General features: G+C 44.2%; 1 protein-coding gene across 1 annotated transcript in view; it reads left to right on the forward strand.

Moving 5' to 3' along the window:
• The window catches only part of PRKCH (protein kinase C eta), a 193,085-nt gene that overhangs the window by 45,717 nt on the left and 127,967 nt on the right, over positions 1 to 19,401 (forward strand). The window contains exon 2 of the mRNA XM_080927265.1: positions 13,327 to 13,390. Coding sequence (XP_080783391.1) covers positions 13,327 to 13,390 — 64 coding nt within the window. The remainder of the gene's footprint in view (positions 1 to 13,326; positions 13,391 to 19,401) is intronic.

Raw genomic sequence — 19,401 nt, forward strand, 5'->3', positions numbered from 1 at the left:
GTAACATGTCTTCCTTCATCCATCTTACATATTGAGGCAGACCTCTCCTAAACTCTGAGCTCACCAATTCATATAGTCTACCTGGCTCTCTGGTTGCAGGGAATGCCAGCTCTGGCTCTTGAATGCTGGGATTACACATGTGCTCCATGCCCACCAGGCATTTGTGGGTGCTAGGAACCTGAACTCCTGTCCTCATGCTTGTCTGGCAAGCGGTTTACCCGGCCAGCCATCTCTGCAGCCCTTATGCAGACACGTGTATCATAACAGACGTCCAGTCTTACCCTCTGCCGGTGTTGGCCCGGGGAGCTTTGCCAGACAGCTTCCTTAGTGACATGCTCCGTCTGTCCGTCATCACTGTGGGAGTGCTGCTGTAGTTTGTTTATAAAGCACTTGTTTATTTTCTCTGCTTCCATCTTTGTGTAGATGCTGCCGATAAAGTCAGGTCATCAGATGCTTCAAGTTGACTTGAGTTTCGCGTCATCTTAATTATCTGTTTCTTCAAGGAGCCTTGGTTTCCTTTATTGGAGAGTGGTATTAGAAACCAAGGCCCAGGCGGTGGTGTCACATACCGTTAATTCAAGCACTTGGGAGGCAGAAGCAGGAAGATCTCTGTGAGTTCGAGGCCAGCCTAATCTACAGATACATAGTGAGTTCCAGGACAGCCAGGGATATAAGGAGAAACTCTGTCTCAAAACAAACAAACAAACAAATGAAAAAAAAGGAAAGAAAAAAGAAATCAAATTCAGGATTCTAAGTGTCGTATTGTTATTGAGGAATCCTGCTTGTAATTTTTCTCATCTAATACACTAAGGAAATTGATGTTTCCTAACCTGTTCGTATGTGCTTATCTATTGAGAATGTCTGTGTGTGTCCTTTTGTATGGATTGTGTTCAGTGTGAGTTCATACAGATGTTTCTTCCCATGTCTGGCAGAAGATTCTTCTTCCTGGCTCTCATTACCCCTCATCTAGTCACTTCCAAAATTGCTAAGAAGTATTTTTCAAGAAAGAACTCACCAGCTATTGTTCAGAACTTGCACCAAGGTTCTCTTAGTTTTACTCTGAGCCTCCACGGTGTCCTAAAACTGCTTAGGCCGGCTAGCTGTCCTCCCTTGCTCGGTGACGCTACTCATACTTTTTAGTAATTGGTTTTCATTTAGACTCTGCCTTCTGCATGCTACCCAGGGGCTCTTGGTGCCATGGAATTAATTATTAAAACAAACAAACAAACAAACAAAAAAGGGTAAATGTGTGTGTGTACACATGTGTGTGCATGTGAGTGTATGTGTGTGTATGTATGCATGTGCATGTATGCTTGTGTGTGTGTTATGTATGTGTGTGTATGTATGCTTGTGTGTGGTATGTATGTGTGTGTGTGTGGTATGTGTGTGTGTGTGTGTGTGTGGTATGTGTGTGTGTGGTATGTATGTGTGTGTGTGTGTGGTATGTATGTGTGTTTGTGTGTGTGTGTGTGTGTGTGTGGTATGTGTGTGTGTGTGTGTGGTATGTATGTGTGTGTGTGTGTGGTATGTGTGTGTGTGGCATGTATGTGTGTGTGTGTGGTATGTATGTGTGTTTGTGTGTGTGTGTGTGTGTGGTATGTGTGTGTGTGTATGTGTGTGTGTGGTATATATGTGTGTGTGTGTTATGTATGTGTGTGTGGTATGTATCTTCCATGGTGCTCACGTGGAGGCCAGTGTCATGAGGAGTTGGCTGTCTCGTTCCACCTTATGAAGGTGCTGGGGATCGAGGCAGGTCATCAGGCTTGTGTAGAAAGCATCTTTACTCACCGACTCTTCTCACAGGTCTTCCCAGATTTAATTTTCATTGACCACATTTTATTTCTTGGTGTTGATAAGTTGTACAGATTTTGAAAATTGTTAATGTTAACTATATCAATACTTATAGTATCATTTGGCATAGCTTCTCTTCCAAAAATGAAAGAAAGAAGGAAGAAAGGAAGGAAGGAAGGAGGGATGGAGAGAGGAAGAAAAGAAAGAAAGAGAACGAAAGAAAGAAACCAAAATGTCTCTGCACAATGGTCTCAGCTCATCCTTCGGTTTAGCTGTCTAGCTGAGTCCTGCCAGACAACCGCATCTGAAAGCAGTTCTGGTTACACTGCCAACCAGTTTTTAGAAACTTCCGTGATGTCAGTCAGAAAGCTGGCTGAAAAGCGAGTGGGGTTGCAGCTGTGGTTGTGGAAACAGCTTCCCTGAAACAGGTCAGAGTCGGTATAAGAAGAAAATAAATGAGACAGGGAAGCTTGAGGATCTTCCTGTGTGACAAACATTAAATGACACGGTTGACATGTTTGGGTTCCAGTCACAGGGTGGCAGGGATGGTATTGAGGCCTTAAAACCCAAACTAGTTCAACCTGACACCAGCCTACTCGGTCACTCACGTGTGGATGGCTGTGCTGTCAGGAGATGACACACTACTTCATTCTGAAGGTGGTTGTAACAATAAGAGAAAAAGTTATGTGTGAGCATCTTGTGACCCACGAGAGACACGGAACCCTTCAGACATCTTTCTTTCTCTCCTGCAGGGCCTCTCGCACCCATTTTTCGTGGTCCCTGAGCCATTGTTCTTTGAACTGTAGGATCTGTTGTCTGAGTCAACTGTTTGGCAGTTTGGCTGTCCTGTGGATGGCTCTCACAGCTTCCTCCCTTCAGCCTGACTTGGTTTGAAGTTTGAAGCCTCATTTCCCTCTCTGCCAAGCATTTCCGAGGGAACATCCTCCTAATACAGACAGTATATTTGAAAACCAGAGTCATCCCAGACTAGCTCTCCTTCTAGAATCTTCCAGGTAAACTTTATAACCTTTCAGATACCGGAGCTTTCTCAAGCCTCCCGCCCTCTGCCATCCAGTGCTCTTGGTTTTCCCTTCAGCACAGACTCTGATCTCCTTCAGTCCAGTCTACGCCCCTTGTTCTCTAAACAGTTGCTTAAGGATTTGTGCTAGGCTAATTTTTTGAAAATTGACTTTTCAACTCTTAACCTGGTGTCAGAAACCTTTAGCCCAACACTTCTAAATTTATCTTCTGACATCATTAAACTACATAGTTTAATATTCCTTGCTGCATGAAGAAACCTCTTCCCCAGGCCTGCCGGAGATGAGGCAGGGATGATGAATGGAGTCTGTCTTTTGCCTCCAGTTCCCAAGTCTAAACTTAAAAGTCATCTTCTTTCTCCACTGTGGCACTTGGTGCTCCCTCTACTGAACTTTCTCCAACACAGACTTCCCACCTCTCAAGTGACCTCTCCTCCTGTTCTCTCTTCTTCCTCCTCTCTGGGTCTGTTTTCCCTTACTTTCCTGTCACCCCTCCTGAGGAGTTTTATGTATGTGAGTGATTACCTTTTCCCAAATAGTCACCCAGCCTTATCTTTGCCCCACATGTTGTCTTTATTTCTAACTTCTTACCAGTTGTTTCTATTTCGGGAGTTCTGTGTCTAAACTTAGATTCATTTCCTTCCCTCCGAAACCTGCTCTTTCCCTCAGAGCTCCCCTTGTGGTTAATTGAAACAGAATTTGGGAAGGGTTTCTGTTTGTTTGTTTGCTTGCTTGCTTCAATTTTTTTGTCTGTTTTCTATAAAAGGCAGAAGATAAATGTTTTTGGTCCTGTGGACCACATTATCTTTGTCCTAACTATAGTCATATGGTACCTAATGATGGGATATATCCTGAGAAATCTGTTGTCATGCACTTTGGTCATAGAAGGTCATAAAAGGCAGTTACACAGATCCAGGTGGTGGGGTTTTATCACTTAGCCTGTTCTGATGCTATCAGGAGACCCAAGTACAGGTGAGCTGTGTAACAGCTGTAACATGGCATGCTGTGGTACAGTGAGGTTGCTTTTGGTAAATAGGGCTGTGCTTCCAAATAATGACAAGCATACTATAGAGATTCTCAGTCCAGTACTCACTGTCTGTTATTACGAGTTATAACATATATACATAATTGCAGATGCTACACTCTCATATTCCTGACAGCACGGTGGGGCTGTTTACACCAGCATTGCCACAGACCCATAATTCCATATGCACAGACATCACCATCCCTAAGATACAACTGATTGATAGGAACTCTTAGCCTCAGTATCATCTGATAGGACCACTGTTATAGCTGTAGTCTGTCCCTGGAGAATTGTCATCATATGGCCCCCGACTATAATGATGGCTCCTTTTAGATAATCTGAGACTTACAAAGGCATGACTGTGTTTCAGTAAAACTTTACTTACAAAAAAAAAAGGGCAGCCTGTTGAAATTGGTTCTGGGGTACTGTTTACTGACTTTTCATCTGAGTCACTCAACCTAAGGCGACATCCCTTTGACTTTCTTTCTTTGTTCTCGTCAGATGGTTTTCATTAATTAGACTATTCCAAAACCATTCATAATTCTAGACTGTAACTTGCCATTCCCTAGTTTAGTAGACAACCTGCCCCTCTGTTAAGTCTTTATCATTTTACCTGGTGCTGAAAGAGTCACCTGGATGAAGCTGTTCCTACTGTTTCTGTTCCTTCTCTGTGAATGCCCTTCCAACCTCCCACTCTACTGAATGCTCTCATGTTGGTTCTGTCTTCTCACCACAGGCCGCTGACTCAGAGTGGTCTCACCTTCCACTCATAATGTGCCTTTGGGTCTCAGTGTAGGTGCCACTTCTCAGGGAGAGCATTCCCTTGGCCAACTGTGCTTCATCCTCTTGGTTTGGGTAGCACTGTGATCTTTGTCCCCTCCCCCTTCACCCAAGCTTCCAGAGTGGCTTAGGAGCACCCAGTGGATACTCAGATGACAGAGACAATCAAATTCTTTCTTCTAGCCCTGTTCATTCCCAAGGAGCTCAGTCAGTGTCTAGTGAACTCAGGTCTAAGAATTGGTCCTTAATCTTGGACATGCCATCATTTTTACCTGGTACATCTGGCTGCTTCTCCTTCCTGGATATTCTTTCTTCCCAAACTCCCATTCTGATGCAGACTTCCTTCCTTCACACACTAGAAAAGTTCTTTAATGTGTATCCATCGCCACCATTCTGTCTACTTTCCACACCCAATTCTTTATGTAAGGGTTAGACACGTAAGGATGATGCTGTGACTTTGTTGGTTGAAGCCTCCCAGTATGTCCTGTCACCCCAAGGTCAGGAACAGCCTCCAGCATGTCACCAGGTCATATTGGTCCTCAGCCCCGTTTCTGACCTCACTTGAACAGGCTGCATTTAACCATGAGTCACCTGGGCCGCTGCACTGTTCCTGCTTGCTCTTCCTCAGCCAACTTGACAAGAGCTGGCAGAATTTCTAGACATGCTCCCATCTCTTGTAGAGTTTTCATCTCTCCCTCTGGAAGATCAAAGGGAGTAAGGATGTCATAAAATTGACATTGAGATAGATGCTTGAGTTTGATGCCCTTTATATTGAACCTCAGATCAAGTCTTCCAAAGATAACCAACCTATCAAGTGAGCCATTAACAAGACAGGTATGTAAAGTACCTTGGAAGCTTAGAGTTTTCTCTGTATAGTTTGAATTTAGTACTTGTTTGATTTTACTGGGGCCTTCACCTTCTTCTTCCTTCATTATAAACAGGTGATGAAAATCAACATATAGAATAATTCTGGGATTATTTGTATCAATTTAAAGTACCCAACATCTTCAGATTAAACCAGAGTGGGCCAGGGCACAAAGGAATAATTATTTCATTGTGACAAAGATACTTCTGTTCTGCAAATGCATCTTAACTAAAGTTTTCTTAGTCTAATATTTCTAATACTACTGTAGCAAGTTCAGTAAAACAAAACAAAAGAGGTCCAGTCCTGAACCCATAAATGTGGTATCTTGTCAGGGTTTCTATTCCTGCACAAACATCATGACCAAGAAGCAAGTTGGGGAGGAAAGGATTTATTCAGCTTACACTTCCACATTGCTGTTCATCACCAAAGGAAGTCAGATCTGGAACCCAAGCAGATAAGGAAGCAGGAGCTGATGCAGAGGCCATGGAGGGATGTTGCTTACTGGCTTGCTTCCCCTGGCTTGCTCAGCCTGCTTTCTTATAGAACCCAGGTCTACCAGCCCAGGATTGGAACCAACCGCAATAGACCCTCCCACCTTTGATCACTAGTTGAGAAAATGCCTTACAGCTGGATCTCATGGAGGCATTTCCTCAAGGGAGGCTCCTTTCTCTGTGGTAACTCCAGCTTGTGTCAGGCTAACACACAAAACCAGCCAGTACAGGTGTAGTAGAAACGGGGTGCACTGTGGGTTCCTGGGAAAGGATGAGGAAGCATGGGTGCAGTGCTCCTCCCATCAGGGTCACAGAGGCATCCCTTCCCTCTCCCATCCCATTTGGGGAGGCCCTACCTACCAGGAAGGAGAAAGACTCATGCAGAACTGCTCTTTGTAGGAGATCCACAGTATGGAGTATGCATAAAGCAAGAGGGGTTCTCCCTTTCCCACTTCAGCATCTGCTCTGGAGTGAGCTCTTGGAGTGTCTAACTGGAGCATAATATCAACCTGACACTTTTTCTGAATCTGGGAGTGGAGAGGGCTTTCTTTAGAACATGGCCCATCTTTGTGGCACTTCATCATAAGCAATGCCTGTCCAGGTGCCATTACTTAGCGGCAGGGGAGCCTGAGTCAGCTCCACATGTGGCAAGTCTAGGACACATTCCTCCAGCAGAACTTTCAGAAGGGAAGGGGGCAGACAAGGTAAACACTCTGAGCCTGCACACTTTTGCCTCAGTAGTGCTCAGACTCGGGGTTTGGGTTTTTGGGTTTTTATTTGTTTTGGATTTTTAAAAATTTACATTTCAACTGTTATCTTTTTTCCTGGTTTCCCTTACAGAAACTCCCATCACATCCCCTCTCCCCCTGTTTCTATGAGGGTGCTTTCCCTCCTACCTACCCATCCTCTCCCACCTCCCTGCCCTGACTAGGGCATTGAACCTTGGCAGGACCAAGGGTTTCTCCTCCCATTGATGTCCAGCTAGGCATCCTCTGCTACATGTGTAGCTGGAGCCATAGGTCTGTCCATGTGTACTCTTTGGATGGCGGTTTAGTTTTATGCACTGAAAGTACACAGAGACCCACGGCTGAGAAGCTACTAGAAAATGACTGGAAAAACTGACTGGTTTAAAATTACAGAAAACACCACAATACCTGAACTACTCACCACATCCCAAGAATCCCAGGAAGGATGTACCTTCTTCCCAGCTCCTGTTGATGTCAGGAGCCACAGAACAGAGCTGTCAGCTTGACTCCAGTCCCACAGTCCTTGGCATTGAGGAGACAAGACCCGGTGGGGAAAGGGTGACAAGCACCCTCATGTGATGATAAAATAAATCTTGCTAGGACTTCCAGAGTCATGTGGCAACCTCATGTGCAGGCTGGTGTTGGGTTGAGCAAGCAGGCAAGCATGCAGACTTGTGGGCACCATGCTAGAGTAGCTTGGAGAGACATTGGTAAGACAGAAGCTGGGGATCTTCCCAGAATTGAAATCTTGACTGGGCCTTCCGTGCTTATATATGACTTTGGCTCGTTCAGAAACCCCACGGTGACTCCATCTTTCCACTGGTTTAATGGGCACAGTGGTGTTTAATCTGCAGATAGGAAGTTTGAGAGATAATGAAAGGCAGAGATTTAGTAGGGACTCAGCACATTGGCGGAGGTCAAGAGGACGTTATTACAGATTGCAGGTGCCTATCTCCTTACAGGTCCCTGGTAGAGTCCTGTAAGAACCTGTGTGTTCATCATAAGCTTGATAGGTTCATATTCAAAGAATGATGATACACACACACACACACACACACACACACACACACACACACTTTATCACGTTCTCAGGTTCCTTTGTCTTTAAATGCAAGACTCCAAAAGGCAATAACAAAGGCCCACCTAGCCTGTAGTTTAAGGTGCGTGGAACTTTTTCTCACAGATATTTCTTGTACAGCCCACAGGCACCTGCACCTTTGACTCAAATCAAAGCTTTTTCCCTTTTAACATGCCACATTCCTCTGCTTACTTCAGGCCAAGATGAATATTTCGGAGATGGCCATTTCCTGCCTGTGATCAATTCTAATGCCTTTTGTGAAAGGAAATTATTATAGGTTATTATCAGCAAATTAAATGAGTATTTCCCTTGAGTCGTGTGCATGGGCTTTTATTAAAGCCTGCTTAGAATCATGGGGCATTAATGCAGGTGAAGGGTCCTGAGAAAACACCTCAGGGAGGCTGAGCCAGCGGTGAAAGGGACTTGGGCAATTTCTGCAAAGTGACGTCACTGGGACACAGCTTCGGGCTGGCGTGTGGAGGAGGGTAATTACAAAAAGGTGGGCCGGATACCCTAACGTGTCTGAAGTACTGTTACTGTCATCAGTGGGTGAGCATGTGTGGGGTGGCATGCATATAGAGGTAAGAGGACAACTTGCAGAAGTTGGTGTTCTCCTCCCGCCATTTGGATGTGGAGATCAAACTCCCATTGTTAGGCTTGATCACGTGCCTTTACCCTCTAGGCAATATGGCTGGCCCTGTTGCCTTTTTTTTTTTTTTTTTAAGCAAGACTCTGCAATAAAGATTATCATTCTTATTTTATAGGTGAGGCCAAGTAGCCTTCCTTTTGATCTTCTTACACCCAATCAATCCGTATTTGTTGAGTAGGTACTTGGTTCGAGGAATTTTGCTGAGCTTTTGGAAGAATAGGGTGTGTAGTACAATTTAAGCTTATCTTCAACTAGCCTACAAATAAATGAGACTTAGACAATGACCAAGCAGGGTAGAAGCCCCGGGCTGAGATCTTAAATATAAAATACTACATAAGTGTCGGGAGCGCCCTGGATGGAACTTGAATCATCGCAAGTGCTGAGATATAGATGTTTGAAAATTTAGTAAATTACCCAGGAATATGGAAGAGTATTAAGATAGCAGTGGTGAACCGATTTTAAGATCACTGGGATCAGAGTGGATGTCAGGTTCTCTGTGGGAACCAGAGCGCTGGTCTTTCCCCTGCCCCTGGGCTGTTGCCTGTTCCACAGGTGTGCCTGGTGGGCCATCCCACTTACAACCCTACTCTGGGAAATCCTGAGCTCCAGTGATGGCCCCATGCTGGGAGGCTTTCTGGGAAGGTGTGAATGGATGGATGGTTAGGTGAGTCCCAAGTCTCACACAGCAGGAGCAAAGGTGTGGCTGAAGAGTCTGGTCCCAGGATGGAATTTGCAAAGAGGTTTGGGTAGGTTAGTGACCGGCAACCCAAGGAGAGCCTGTGCATTCTTGAGAGTCTGTAAAGGAGGGTGTTTTATTCTGAAGGTCCTGGGAAGGTGGGGGCAGGGGGGATGAGAGTGGCATGCTGGGAAGGGTCCTCGGAGAGGAAGTGTACACGTTCTTCTTGCTTGGGTGTGTCACATCTGGGAGACAAAGAATCCCTGGGAACAGGATGCTTTAGTGCTGCTGGGGAAGACATTCTCAGGCTACAGTGGCTTCAGGATATTTAGTCTCAGAAGTTACAGGAATCACTGATCCAGTGATTCTGTTCCTAACTGGAAATTTAGCTTGGAATCAGAACCATTAAAGTTCTCAGGGATCTGGGTTTGGTGGCGCACACCTTTAATCCCAGCACCAAAGTGGCAAAGGCAGGTGGATTTTTGAGTGTAAGACCAGCCTTGTCTACAAAGTGAGTTTCAGGACAGCCAGGGCTACACCAAGAAACTCTCATCTGAGGTCTGAGAGATCACCTAACTCATAGTGGTGGTTCAAGGTCTGGCTGTGTCAGAGTTTTGAAAAACAACAGACTCCCATCTCCCATTTTTCCAGCTAGATAGATAGATGGATTAATTGTAAATGGACAGATAGATGATAGAGACAGAAGCAGGGGGACAGAGACAAAGAGAGAAAGAGAGCTCCTAGGAGCTCAAGAAAGATAGAAGATAGTAGAAAGCCATGAAAGAGGAATGTCCAGCTGCATTGGTCCAAGAGGAGGTGGGGAAGGAAACCGCCAATGAGGTAAAATGTTACAGAGAAATCAGCTGAACACATTTGACTTTGGGATAGAAATGGACCAGTCATTGAATTTGATGGGAGGATGAGATGAGTCTGCAGGAGCTGTTTAAGTGAAGGAGGGAAGCAGAGCATCAGATTTTAGGAGATAGCATGCTCAAGGAACGTGTACATTTAATTTTTAGTTCATTCTCTTTTTATTATTATATGAGTGTTGTGTATGAGTGATGGAAAAATCCTATTCAACGTGGCTGAATCAAGAAGGAAGAGTTTATGAGATTGAATAATTGAAAACTCGAGAGTAGAGCATGACAGGGGCTATAGGTTGAAATTATATCACAGTATCTTTCTCATCTTTGCCTCATCTTTTAGTTTTCTGTGACATCAGAGGTACCAAATTCTTCAAGTTGTCATCCTAGCATGAAGTTAAGCAGAAGCGAGACCTTGTCTCTTTCTTGCAGATCTAAGAATTCCTAGTTGTATGTTTTATTGTATCTGTAGTCGCGAGGCAGAAAGTGTTGAGCATTTGTTGTTAGCTTGCTTTTTCCTCTTTCTTTGGTCCAAAGCATCAGCCAACTGGATGGTGTTGCCCACAGTTATGGCGCTCTTCCTGCATCAGTTAACCTAGTCTAGATATCGTTCTTCACAGCTGTGCCCATAGGCTTGTTCCCTTTAGTGATTCTCAATTCTGTTTACATTGCTAAACATCAGTCTGTCGTTCTGGTTGTAGGGACTTGTGCTTTGGTTAATTAATTCTAGGTCACATGTGCACTATGTCATTTGAATGGGGTCTTAACTGAGCCATTTGGACCAAAGATCAAGAGCTGCTCTAGGTGTTGCGGTGCGTATCATGATCTAGAGAGACAGTTTCCATTAATAATGTGGTGGACAGAACTGGAGTCAGTGCGTGGAAATTATTGATTTCAGTACGTTTCTGCTCTTAGAGAGAGAGCTTCCTGTGGAGTACTGTAATAAAGCCAGCCTGTCATTGATGTAGGCAGTCAGCTAGCAATGGAGATATCAAAGCAAACACCAGGAATGAAGTGACAATAGCCCATCTGTCTTTTCAGCTCTATGATCTCTCATTCTCTAGAACACAGTAAAGGAGGCATCTTTATCCTGCAGAAGAGGGGAAGGAAGGGTTGTAGGAGATAGCGGGGTGCATCTGTAGGGGGCAGACAGGTGGGTTCTTAAAGCATATTGGCTAGGTATGAGCTCCTTGTCTCAAAAGTGAGAGAGCAGGAAGGCTCCCCATAGTGTTCTCTGATCTACATATCTACACAATATATGTGTATCCATAGGCACATGTGTATACACAAAGGGACATGTATACACAAGGTTTTACAAAACAGTACTTTTCTTTAACACTTGTGTTTATATTTTCTGATCTCTTTGATTCTATTTAAAATCCCTGCAATATACCTTCTACTTACTTGTTTCCCCATCCCTGTGATTAGGTTTTGACTTACAGTTTGAAACCTCATACTTAGGTCCCCTGTTTTAACATCTGCTTCCCATGTACAAAGCTTAAAGATGGGGCTTAAATCTGTCCTCTCATGATGATGATGATAATGATGATGATGGAGAAAAATGAGGAGGCAAGTCCATTCTATGTGTGTGAGCACCTGATTCTAGGTGGTGTGGTCTTCTGACACTGCCAGAGAGCTCCTAGCCCTTTGAGATGAGGTACCCATCTTTGTGGGCCCTCTGGGCATTGTTGGCGAAGGTTCACTTGCTGGTTGTGGGTGTAGGATGGCAGAGGTGGCTTGGCAGTCTGTCTGTCTGTCTGCAGGCTGTCAGTGGCTGTAGCAGCAGTAGCAGCAGTTTGTGCTGTGAGGTTGAGTGTGTGTATGTGGTCTCTGCGAGGCCTCTTTGCTGAAGGTGAGGGAGTGGCTTTTAAAAATAACATCTTTTTGACTTGAAGCAAGTCAAGGCAGAGAGAGAAGACAATTAGACACTGACATCCTGTTTAGTCATCTCTCCAGAGAGACTATTTTCAGAGCCACTCAATAGAGGTTTGCAAGTGGTGTCAAGGTAGTTAACATGACATTGTAAGTTAGCATTCGGTATGAGACCTGCAGGTTGAGTTGAGCATGAAAGTGATCTGCAGGGTGGCAATCTTCCTGGACATAGATTCTGTGCAGAGAAAGGCAGAGTTTAAGAACTGGCTGCCACACTAGAGAGGTAAAACCTTCAGAGAGTAGAAAACACATTGTATTATGAAAGGGATCTGATTGGAGTGTGATGCAAGAATAAAATATATATGGTAGTGAACTAGAGAAAGACCAGTCCACTTTGAAGGAGGTCTTTGTTTACTTGTAGGTACAATAAAAGCAATGGGTGGCACTGTTAAGTTCTGTGATGGAAGCCAGGCCAGAAATGCCTGCTGCTGTTCCCCCAAACTCTCAGAGGACAGGGAAGCTCTGGAGGTGGAGGACTGGGGTCACTCCAGTGCCACCTTCAGTAGAGTCAGGCAGGTCCCCCAGTAAGGGGTCCTCTGGTTTAGCATGCAATTTGTAGCTTATTTAAAGTGCTATGCTGCCCCCATAGGACATCATGCCTGTACTTAGCCTGACTTACTATAGGTGAAAGGTCAGAGGCAGGAGTGGAACTGTGAGCTGAATCTGAAGGATCTATTTGAGGACATTTTTAAATGCATGCATTTAAATCCACAAACATCTCATGTTGAAGGATTTTGGAATGTGGGTGGACAGAGAGTTTTAGCATCCTGTATATATGTATACATCTATATACATATAGAATGTATATGGGAATGCTGTAGTTCCATTCTGGGTACTCTGCTGTGTGAGGGTTTTTAGAGTACACATCTTGATGTCTCAGCTAATAGATAACTTCAGTGGCTGTTGAGCATTCAAGAGTAACTAATCCTTGTCATGGACTAGACGGGTAGAAAAAGACAGAGACTCTTCATACCATTTACCCCATGAAACTAGACCTTTAAAGTTAAATGAGCCACTTGGTATGTGTTTGCGTTGTTCCTCCAGCTCACTTGCCACATGGTTTAGTTTCACAAGGCTCCTAACTAGAGATGCACCCAAGGTATTGCGGCTCTAAAACAAGAAGCAAATATGTGCCTACTTTTGCGCATCAAGTGAGGTAAAGGAGGAAGAGAAGTCAATCCAAGAGGGAGGGAGCTGAGTATGAAATTTCCAAGCCTGAGAGTTCCTCAAGTCTTCACTTCTTTGTCTCTACTGTGCAATGAAAGATTTGGGTTCAGTTTGTGTGGCTGTGATTTATGCATTTAGGCCGCCTTGTAAAGAATTATTTAAGAGCCACAAAAACGAATTCAATATTAAAATATAATGTGCTTTTTTTTCCCTCTCTCTCTTTCTAGGTGGATCTGGAGCCTGAGGGGAAAGTGTTTGTGGTAATAACCCTAACAGGGAGTTTCACTGAAGGTAAGAGCGAGTTTTGAGCACTTTCTGGTGTGTGTGTAGTCTCAGTACATGATTAAGAGGAATGTCTATCGATGGGAATTACAACAGGAGCATTTCCTGAAAGATGTGTTAAAGCCACAGGTGTAACTTGAGCTGTGTGAGCTCTGGGGCCCCACAGGCTACTGGTTCAGAAGGCCAGGTTAACGTTGTGGACAGTTAGTTATCGAACGCACTGAGCCTCTGCTTACCCATCGCCATCCTCGCTGAACTGCTGGATTGTTTTGTTTCTTTTGACTTCCGCCTATTTTATTCCGCTCTAGAGTCTTATGCCAGGCTTTTAGTTTGCCTCTAAAAGACATTTGCGGATCGTTTTCTCTTTTTCCCAACCTCCACTTTCTTATTCTTTTAACCAGTTTTGTGCTTTAGTGTGTGGTAGAGAGCTATACCAAACTGTCCCCCACAAACCAAAAGCCATTTCAAAAATTATACATAGTGAAACGAAAGATCAAATGTGAATAATTTGAATTTCAGCAAATCACCCAATGACTCAGCTCTGCAACCCAAGAAGCAGAACGTTTCAGTTCTTCAGGGGGTCCCTGTACTTCCCATTGGTCACTCCTGTTGCCCACTGTCCATCTGTAGCAAGTTAAGCTTAAGTCGTGTGGGTCCCACCTCTGCTAGTGCTTCCTTTTGGTAAAGGTTATGTTAGCTATTCTCCATATTTTGAACTTTGATTTCAGTTTTAGCTTCAGTTTATCATTCCCACACAAGGGCCTTCTGAATTTTGAAATGAATTTGGGATGGCTGTCCAGATCAGTTTGAGCAGGATCGGCAGCTTATTTGTAAGTGTCTTCAACATGGCACATCTCTCCACACAATGGCTTTGCATTGGCTTGGCAGTGTAATTAGTATTATTGGTATTATATAGTTTTATATAAAGCTTGCTGTGCTTTAGTTGTTTTATTAGATATTATCTGTATTTTACATCTCAAATGTTAACCCCTCTCCCTCCACTCTTATTCCCCCTCCCCCTCTCCTTGCTTCCATAAAGGTGCTCTCGCTCACAACCACCCTCTCTACCTCAGTGGGTTGGCATTCCCCTACTCGGGGAAAACGTGCCTTCACTGGACCAAAGGCCTCTTCTCCCATTGATGCCAGACACTGCTATCTTCAGTTACATATGCAACTGGAGCAATAGGACTCTCAATGTGTGCTCATTGGTTGGTGTTTTAGTCCCTGGGAGCTCTGGAGGGTTTGGTTGTTGATAATGTTGCTCGTCCCATAGGGTTGCAAACCCTTTCAGCTCCTTCAAGCCTTTCTCTACCTCCTTCATTGGGGTCCCCGTGTTCAGTCCGATGGTTAGCTGCAAGCATTCTCAACTGTATTTGTGTGACGCTGGCAGAGCCCCTGAGGAGGCATCCATATCTGACTCCTGCCAATAAGTACTTCTTGGCATCAGCAATAGTGCTTGAGTTTGGTGGCTGCATATAGGGTGGATCCCCAGGTGAGGTAGTCTCTGAGTGATCTTTTCTTCAATCCCTGATCCTCTATTTGTCTTTGTATTTACTCCTGTGAGTGTTTTGTTCTCCCTTCTAAGAAGGACTGAGGCATCCACATTCTGACCTTCCTTCTTTTTGAGCTTCATAAGGTCTGTGAATTGTTTCTTGGGTATTCCAAGCTTTTTGGGCTAGTATCTGCTTATTGGTGAGTGCATACCATGTGTGTTCTTTTGTGACTGGGTTACTTCACTCAGGATGATAGCTTCTAGTTCCATCCATTTGCCTAGGGATTTTATGAAGTCATTGTTTCTAATAGCTGAGTAGTAATCCATTGTGTAAATGTACCACAATTTCTGTATCCATTCTGTTGAAGGACATCTGGGTTCTTTCCAGCTTCTGGCTATTATAAATAATGCTGCTATGAACATGGTGGAGCATGTGACCTTGTTATATGTTGGAGTGTCTTTTGATTATATGCCCAAGAGTGGTATAGCTGGGTCCTCAGGTAGTACTATGTCCAATTTTCTGAGGAACTGCCAGACTGATTTCCAGAGTGCTTGTACCAGCCTGCAATTCCACCAACAATGGAGTGTTCCTCTTTCTCCACATCCTTGCCAATATCTACTGTCACCTGAGATTTTGATCTTAGCCATTCCTACTGGTGTGAGGTGGGATCTCAGGGTTGTTTTGATTTGCATTTCCCTGCTGGATGACTAGGGATGTTGAGCATAGATTTTTTTTTTCAATTGCTAAGTACTTTAAGGTTTGTGATGTTGGAAATGGAATTATGAGAATTTCATTGTAAAATTAGTATATGGAAATTGGCTTTCTTTTGTGTTTGTTTTTGTACATTAGCTTTATGTGCTATGGCCTAACTGTTAACTTCATTACTATTTCCAATATGTTTGCTTGTACTGTAACCAGACCATCTGTGACTGTGAATAAAGACAATTTCATATGCTTATGCCCTTTTACATGCCCTCATTGTATCCTGAGGCCACTTTGACTAAATCCTTATCTCATACCTACCCTTTTTAAGAAGGAAGATCTTGCCATCCTCCTGCCTCAGCCTATGGAGTAGCTGTAGTTACAGGCATGCACCATCATTATCATAGCATTCTGTTCTTGATGCAAAACTTTAAGCACCAGGCTCTTTAGCTTTGACTTTATCAAATAAAGCCTTTTCTGGCTCTGGCTTACCTCTCAGCTCTTTTTAAAGACAATGTTAGGAGCGGCTGGTACACTGTGGCTAGTGCTATCTCTTACTGTGAGTCTCCCAGACAAGTCTTCTTGCATTCCTCTTTATTTTTCTAGCAAGTACTCACATAATTGCCGTTCCCCCCTGGAACCTTTCAAGAATGGGACTGTTTCACTTCGTTCAGGACAAATTCCCTAGTCCTGGGGCACAATGCGTACTCAGCAAGCCTGGGCAGTCTGGTGGTTCATTGTAAATCCTGAGGACTTTAAGTCCTTTTAACTTTTTACTGTTTTAGCTCCCACATTTTCAGGACAATTGGGTCTCCCTTGTGCAAGTACAGTTAAGGAAGATGCATGGGTTGAAGGAGGTGCCATGTTAGACATTCTCTCTGTGGCCTTGTCCTTTCTGTGATTTCCTCAGTGTCTGCTCATCTGTGGTCGTGAACTAAGCCATTCTGCTCCTGAAATAGGTACAACTATGGCTTCCTTTGTAGCTCGGGAGAATAATCTAAAGAAATGCTTATAAATATGGCTCTTGCCCACTACAGTTTCTTCTCTCGGATGTCTTATTCTCTCAAGTTCGGGCCTGATTTTGATTGATCATTTTAGTTCTTCTATTTTCAACGAGATATTTTAAAAATATTGTCCAGACAGTTTAAGTATTCAGTGTGAAGATTAGTTCCTTATGGGCTTTTCTACCATTGTTAAAATCTGATGGAGATTTTAAACCATGCAGTCTGTTTGTATATTCGGCAAATTGGTTACAGTTCCTTTGAGAACTAGTGTTCTCCCTTCCTCTCTCCCAACTAGCCTTATTCATACAGGAAGTGGTTTCAGTGTTAAGGTTTGTACTGTTTTATCTCTGTCCATTCAATGATGCCTTTTGTGAAGTACTGAACTTAGCAGAAAATCTGGTCTCCTCAGACATACGAAAACTGCCCGGGTTAGTTTGAAGGCTTCCTGCTCTCGCTCTCTCTCTCTCTCTCTCTCTCTCTCTCTCTCTCTCTCTCTCTCTCTCTCTCTCTCTCTCAGCCATTTTCTTTTGCTTGTTATGTTATCTTGAACATGGAGAATCTGGGGACAGACAGATGAATTTACTCTTTGCTTGGTGGAATAAGATTAATGTGGTATTACATGTACCAACCATGGTATAGGGGAACCCAGCAGTTGGGAAAGAGGCCAGAAGAGGAGGAGGTGAGGTTCCTGCAGGGACCAGTGATGTATGGTCACCCTATGGCCGGCCTGACTGTGCTGCAGACATTGTGGGCGGGCTGGCCCTTTTGGACTAGAAATTCCTAAGATGTATCTTCCTTCCTAACATGTGCTTTTGTAGGAAAATACCTGGATCTTGTCTTTGTATTTATCTCTCAATTTTAGTGATAAGAAGGGAGAAATGACAGGTTATTTGGGGGTGAGTTCTCTTAGGTCATAGCAACTGAATTCTGTCTGGAGCTGGCCCTGTGTGACAGGCCGAGTTCACCTTTGACAACTATATTCTCCCTCTAAGCCAGTTCTTTCTTCCCGACTCTGGTAAGAATCCAGCTAGCTGCTGCTGAGGAAGACAGTGAGTTCACAGACTAACAACACTGCACTAACAGTGTTTAAGGTTCTAGCACTGTATCCTAGGTGTGTTTGCATATTTTAAAAAATATTACATAATCTATTTTGCATACAAGAAATGGACTTTAATGTTGGACATTGGGAGCAGAGGCATCTATGTGTGGGACTTATTTTAGGAACCTTAGACCTGTGATGTCTCTATGAGACCATTGTCTTTTCAGTTTGGATTCTAGACTGGGACTCAACTTCAGCTCACATGTGGTTTTAGTCTAAATGCAGTTCTCTTGTCAATGCAGAGGATGGAATTCATATTCTTCATCTCTCCCCCTCTCCATCCCTTCCTTTCTTCCTCTAACCCTCTTCCTATCTCCTCTCTTATGCCCCTCTCCCAGGCAAAGCACTAGCCACAGCTGTGGCAAGAGCCTGGACTTGCCTCTTAGAGAATATCTCTGGCTTGGGCTTGCTCCCAGCAGCCCCTCATATTATCACAGGGGTAGCTTGACACACATAGTGTGGAGGTGCTGAATTTAGAGGCATGCTGACAGAGGACATAAAAAGACTTGAGAATGGACAGTCCCATTCATAGCTGCTAAACAGCACCGTCCTTTAGTCTCTGAAGGGTGCCACGTTAGTAAATTGCAGAGCACACACTACTTCTCGAATTGGAGTTGATGATAAGGGACCAGGGAAGATTCTTCTTCTGTGTGTGCAACATAATGTGCATGCATGCGTGGGTGTGCACACGCATGGGGAGGCCAGAGGTTGATGAAGGTTGCCTTTTTCAAACACTCTCCACCTTGTTTTTGTGAGACAGTCTCTTACTGAAGCTGGAGCTCACTGATTCATCTAGACTGGCCGGCCAGCAAGCCCAAGGATTCTTCAGTCATCATCTCCAGCTCAGGGATTCCCAGCATGCACCACTGCATCAGGGTTTTTTTTTTTTTTTAAATCATGGATGATAGGGGTGGAATTCAGCTCCTTGTGCTTGTGCATTCAGTACGTTGCCCCTGGGGAGGAATTTAAGCAGAGAGAAGCATGATCTGACTTGGTGTCAGTTGGTTTTAAGGCTTGGGAGGAGAGTGTTAGATCGTAAGAGCTCAGAGTATGGAGAGCCATTAGGAGATTATAGGGGAAACTGGTGGGCCCGAGCAGAGTTGGAACATGAAGGGCCAGAGAAGAAAGGGCAGCACTGACAGACATACGGACGCACAACCAATGGACTTGGCCATCCACTCAGTACCAGGGCGGAGGATGGTATCTCGGGCTATGGCTAGGGTCGCAGCACTGCGTGAATGGCAATGACTGTAGGCTTGGGCAAGGGAATTCGGGATATTTGTGAGAAGTTTGGGAAGAGATGTCCAAGTTGACCCCGAAATGAAAGTCTGGACTCTGGCCGAATGTTTCTTCTGGGATCGAGGTCTAAGTGCCAGGTAGAGCCCAGAAGCATGGCTGGATGGACACCGAGAAGCGGTAGAGAGCCAGAGCTGAACAGTGTTGTAGCTCTGTGGAACTACAACCAACTACTACCAACTACAACTGCTACCAACACCTAAAGAGTTTAGCTTGTAGTGTGTCATACCAACTCAAAGTCTCTTGTGGACTTACTTAATGAGCGCTTGACTTATGGGCATATGCATCACTGAGATAACAATACTGGAATGCTGACTGTGCTCAGAAGCCTCCCTGAGTACTCGTGACATGTTCCAGGTTGGCATGAGAATGTGTAATAATGAAGACTGAACAAAGACTGTCACATAAAAGACTTTATAAAACAGT

Source organism: Micromys minutus (assembly GCF_963924665.1).
Source record: "Micromys minutus genome assembly, chromosome: 1".
Taxonomy (NCBI): Eukaryota; Metazoa; Chordata; class Mammalia; order Rodentia; family Muridae; genus Micromys; species Micromys minutus.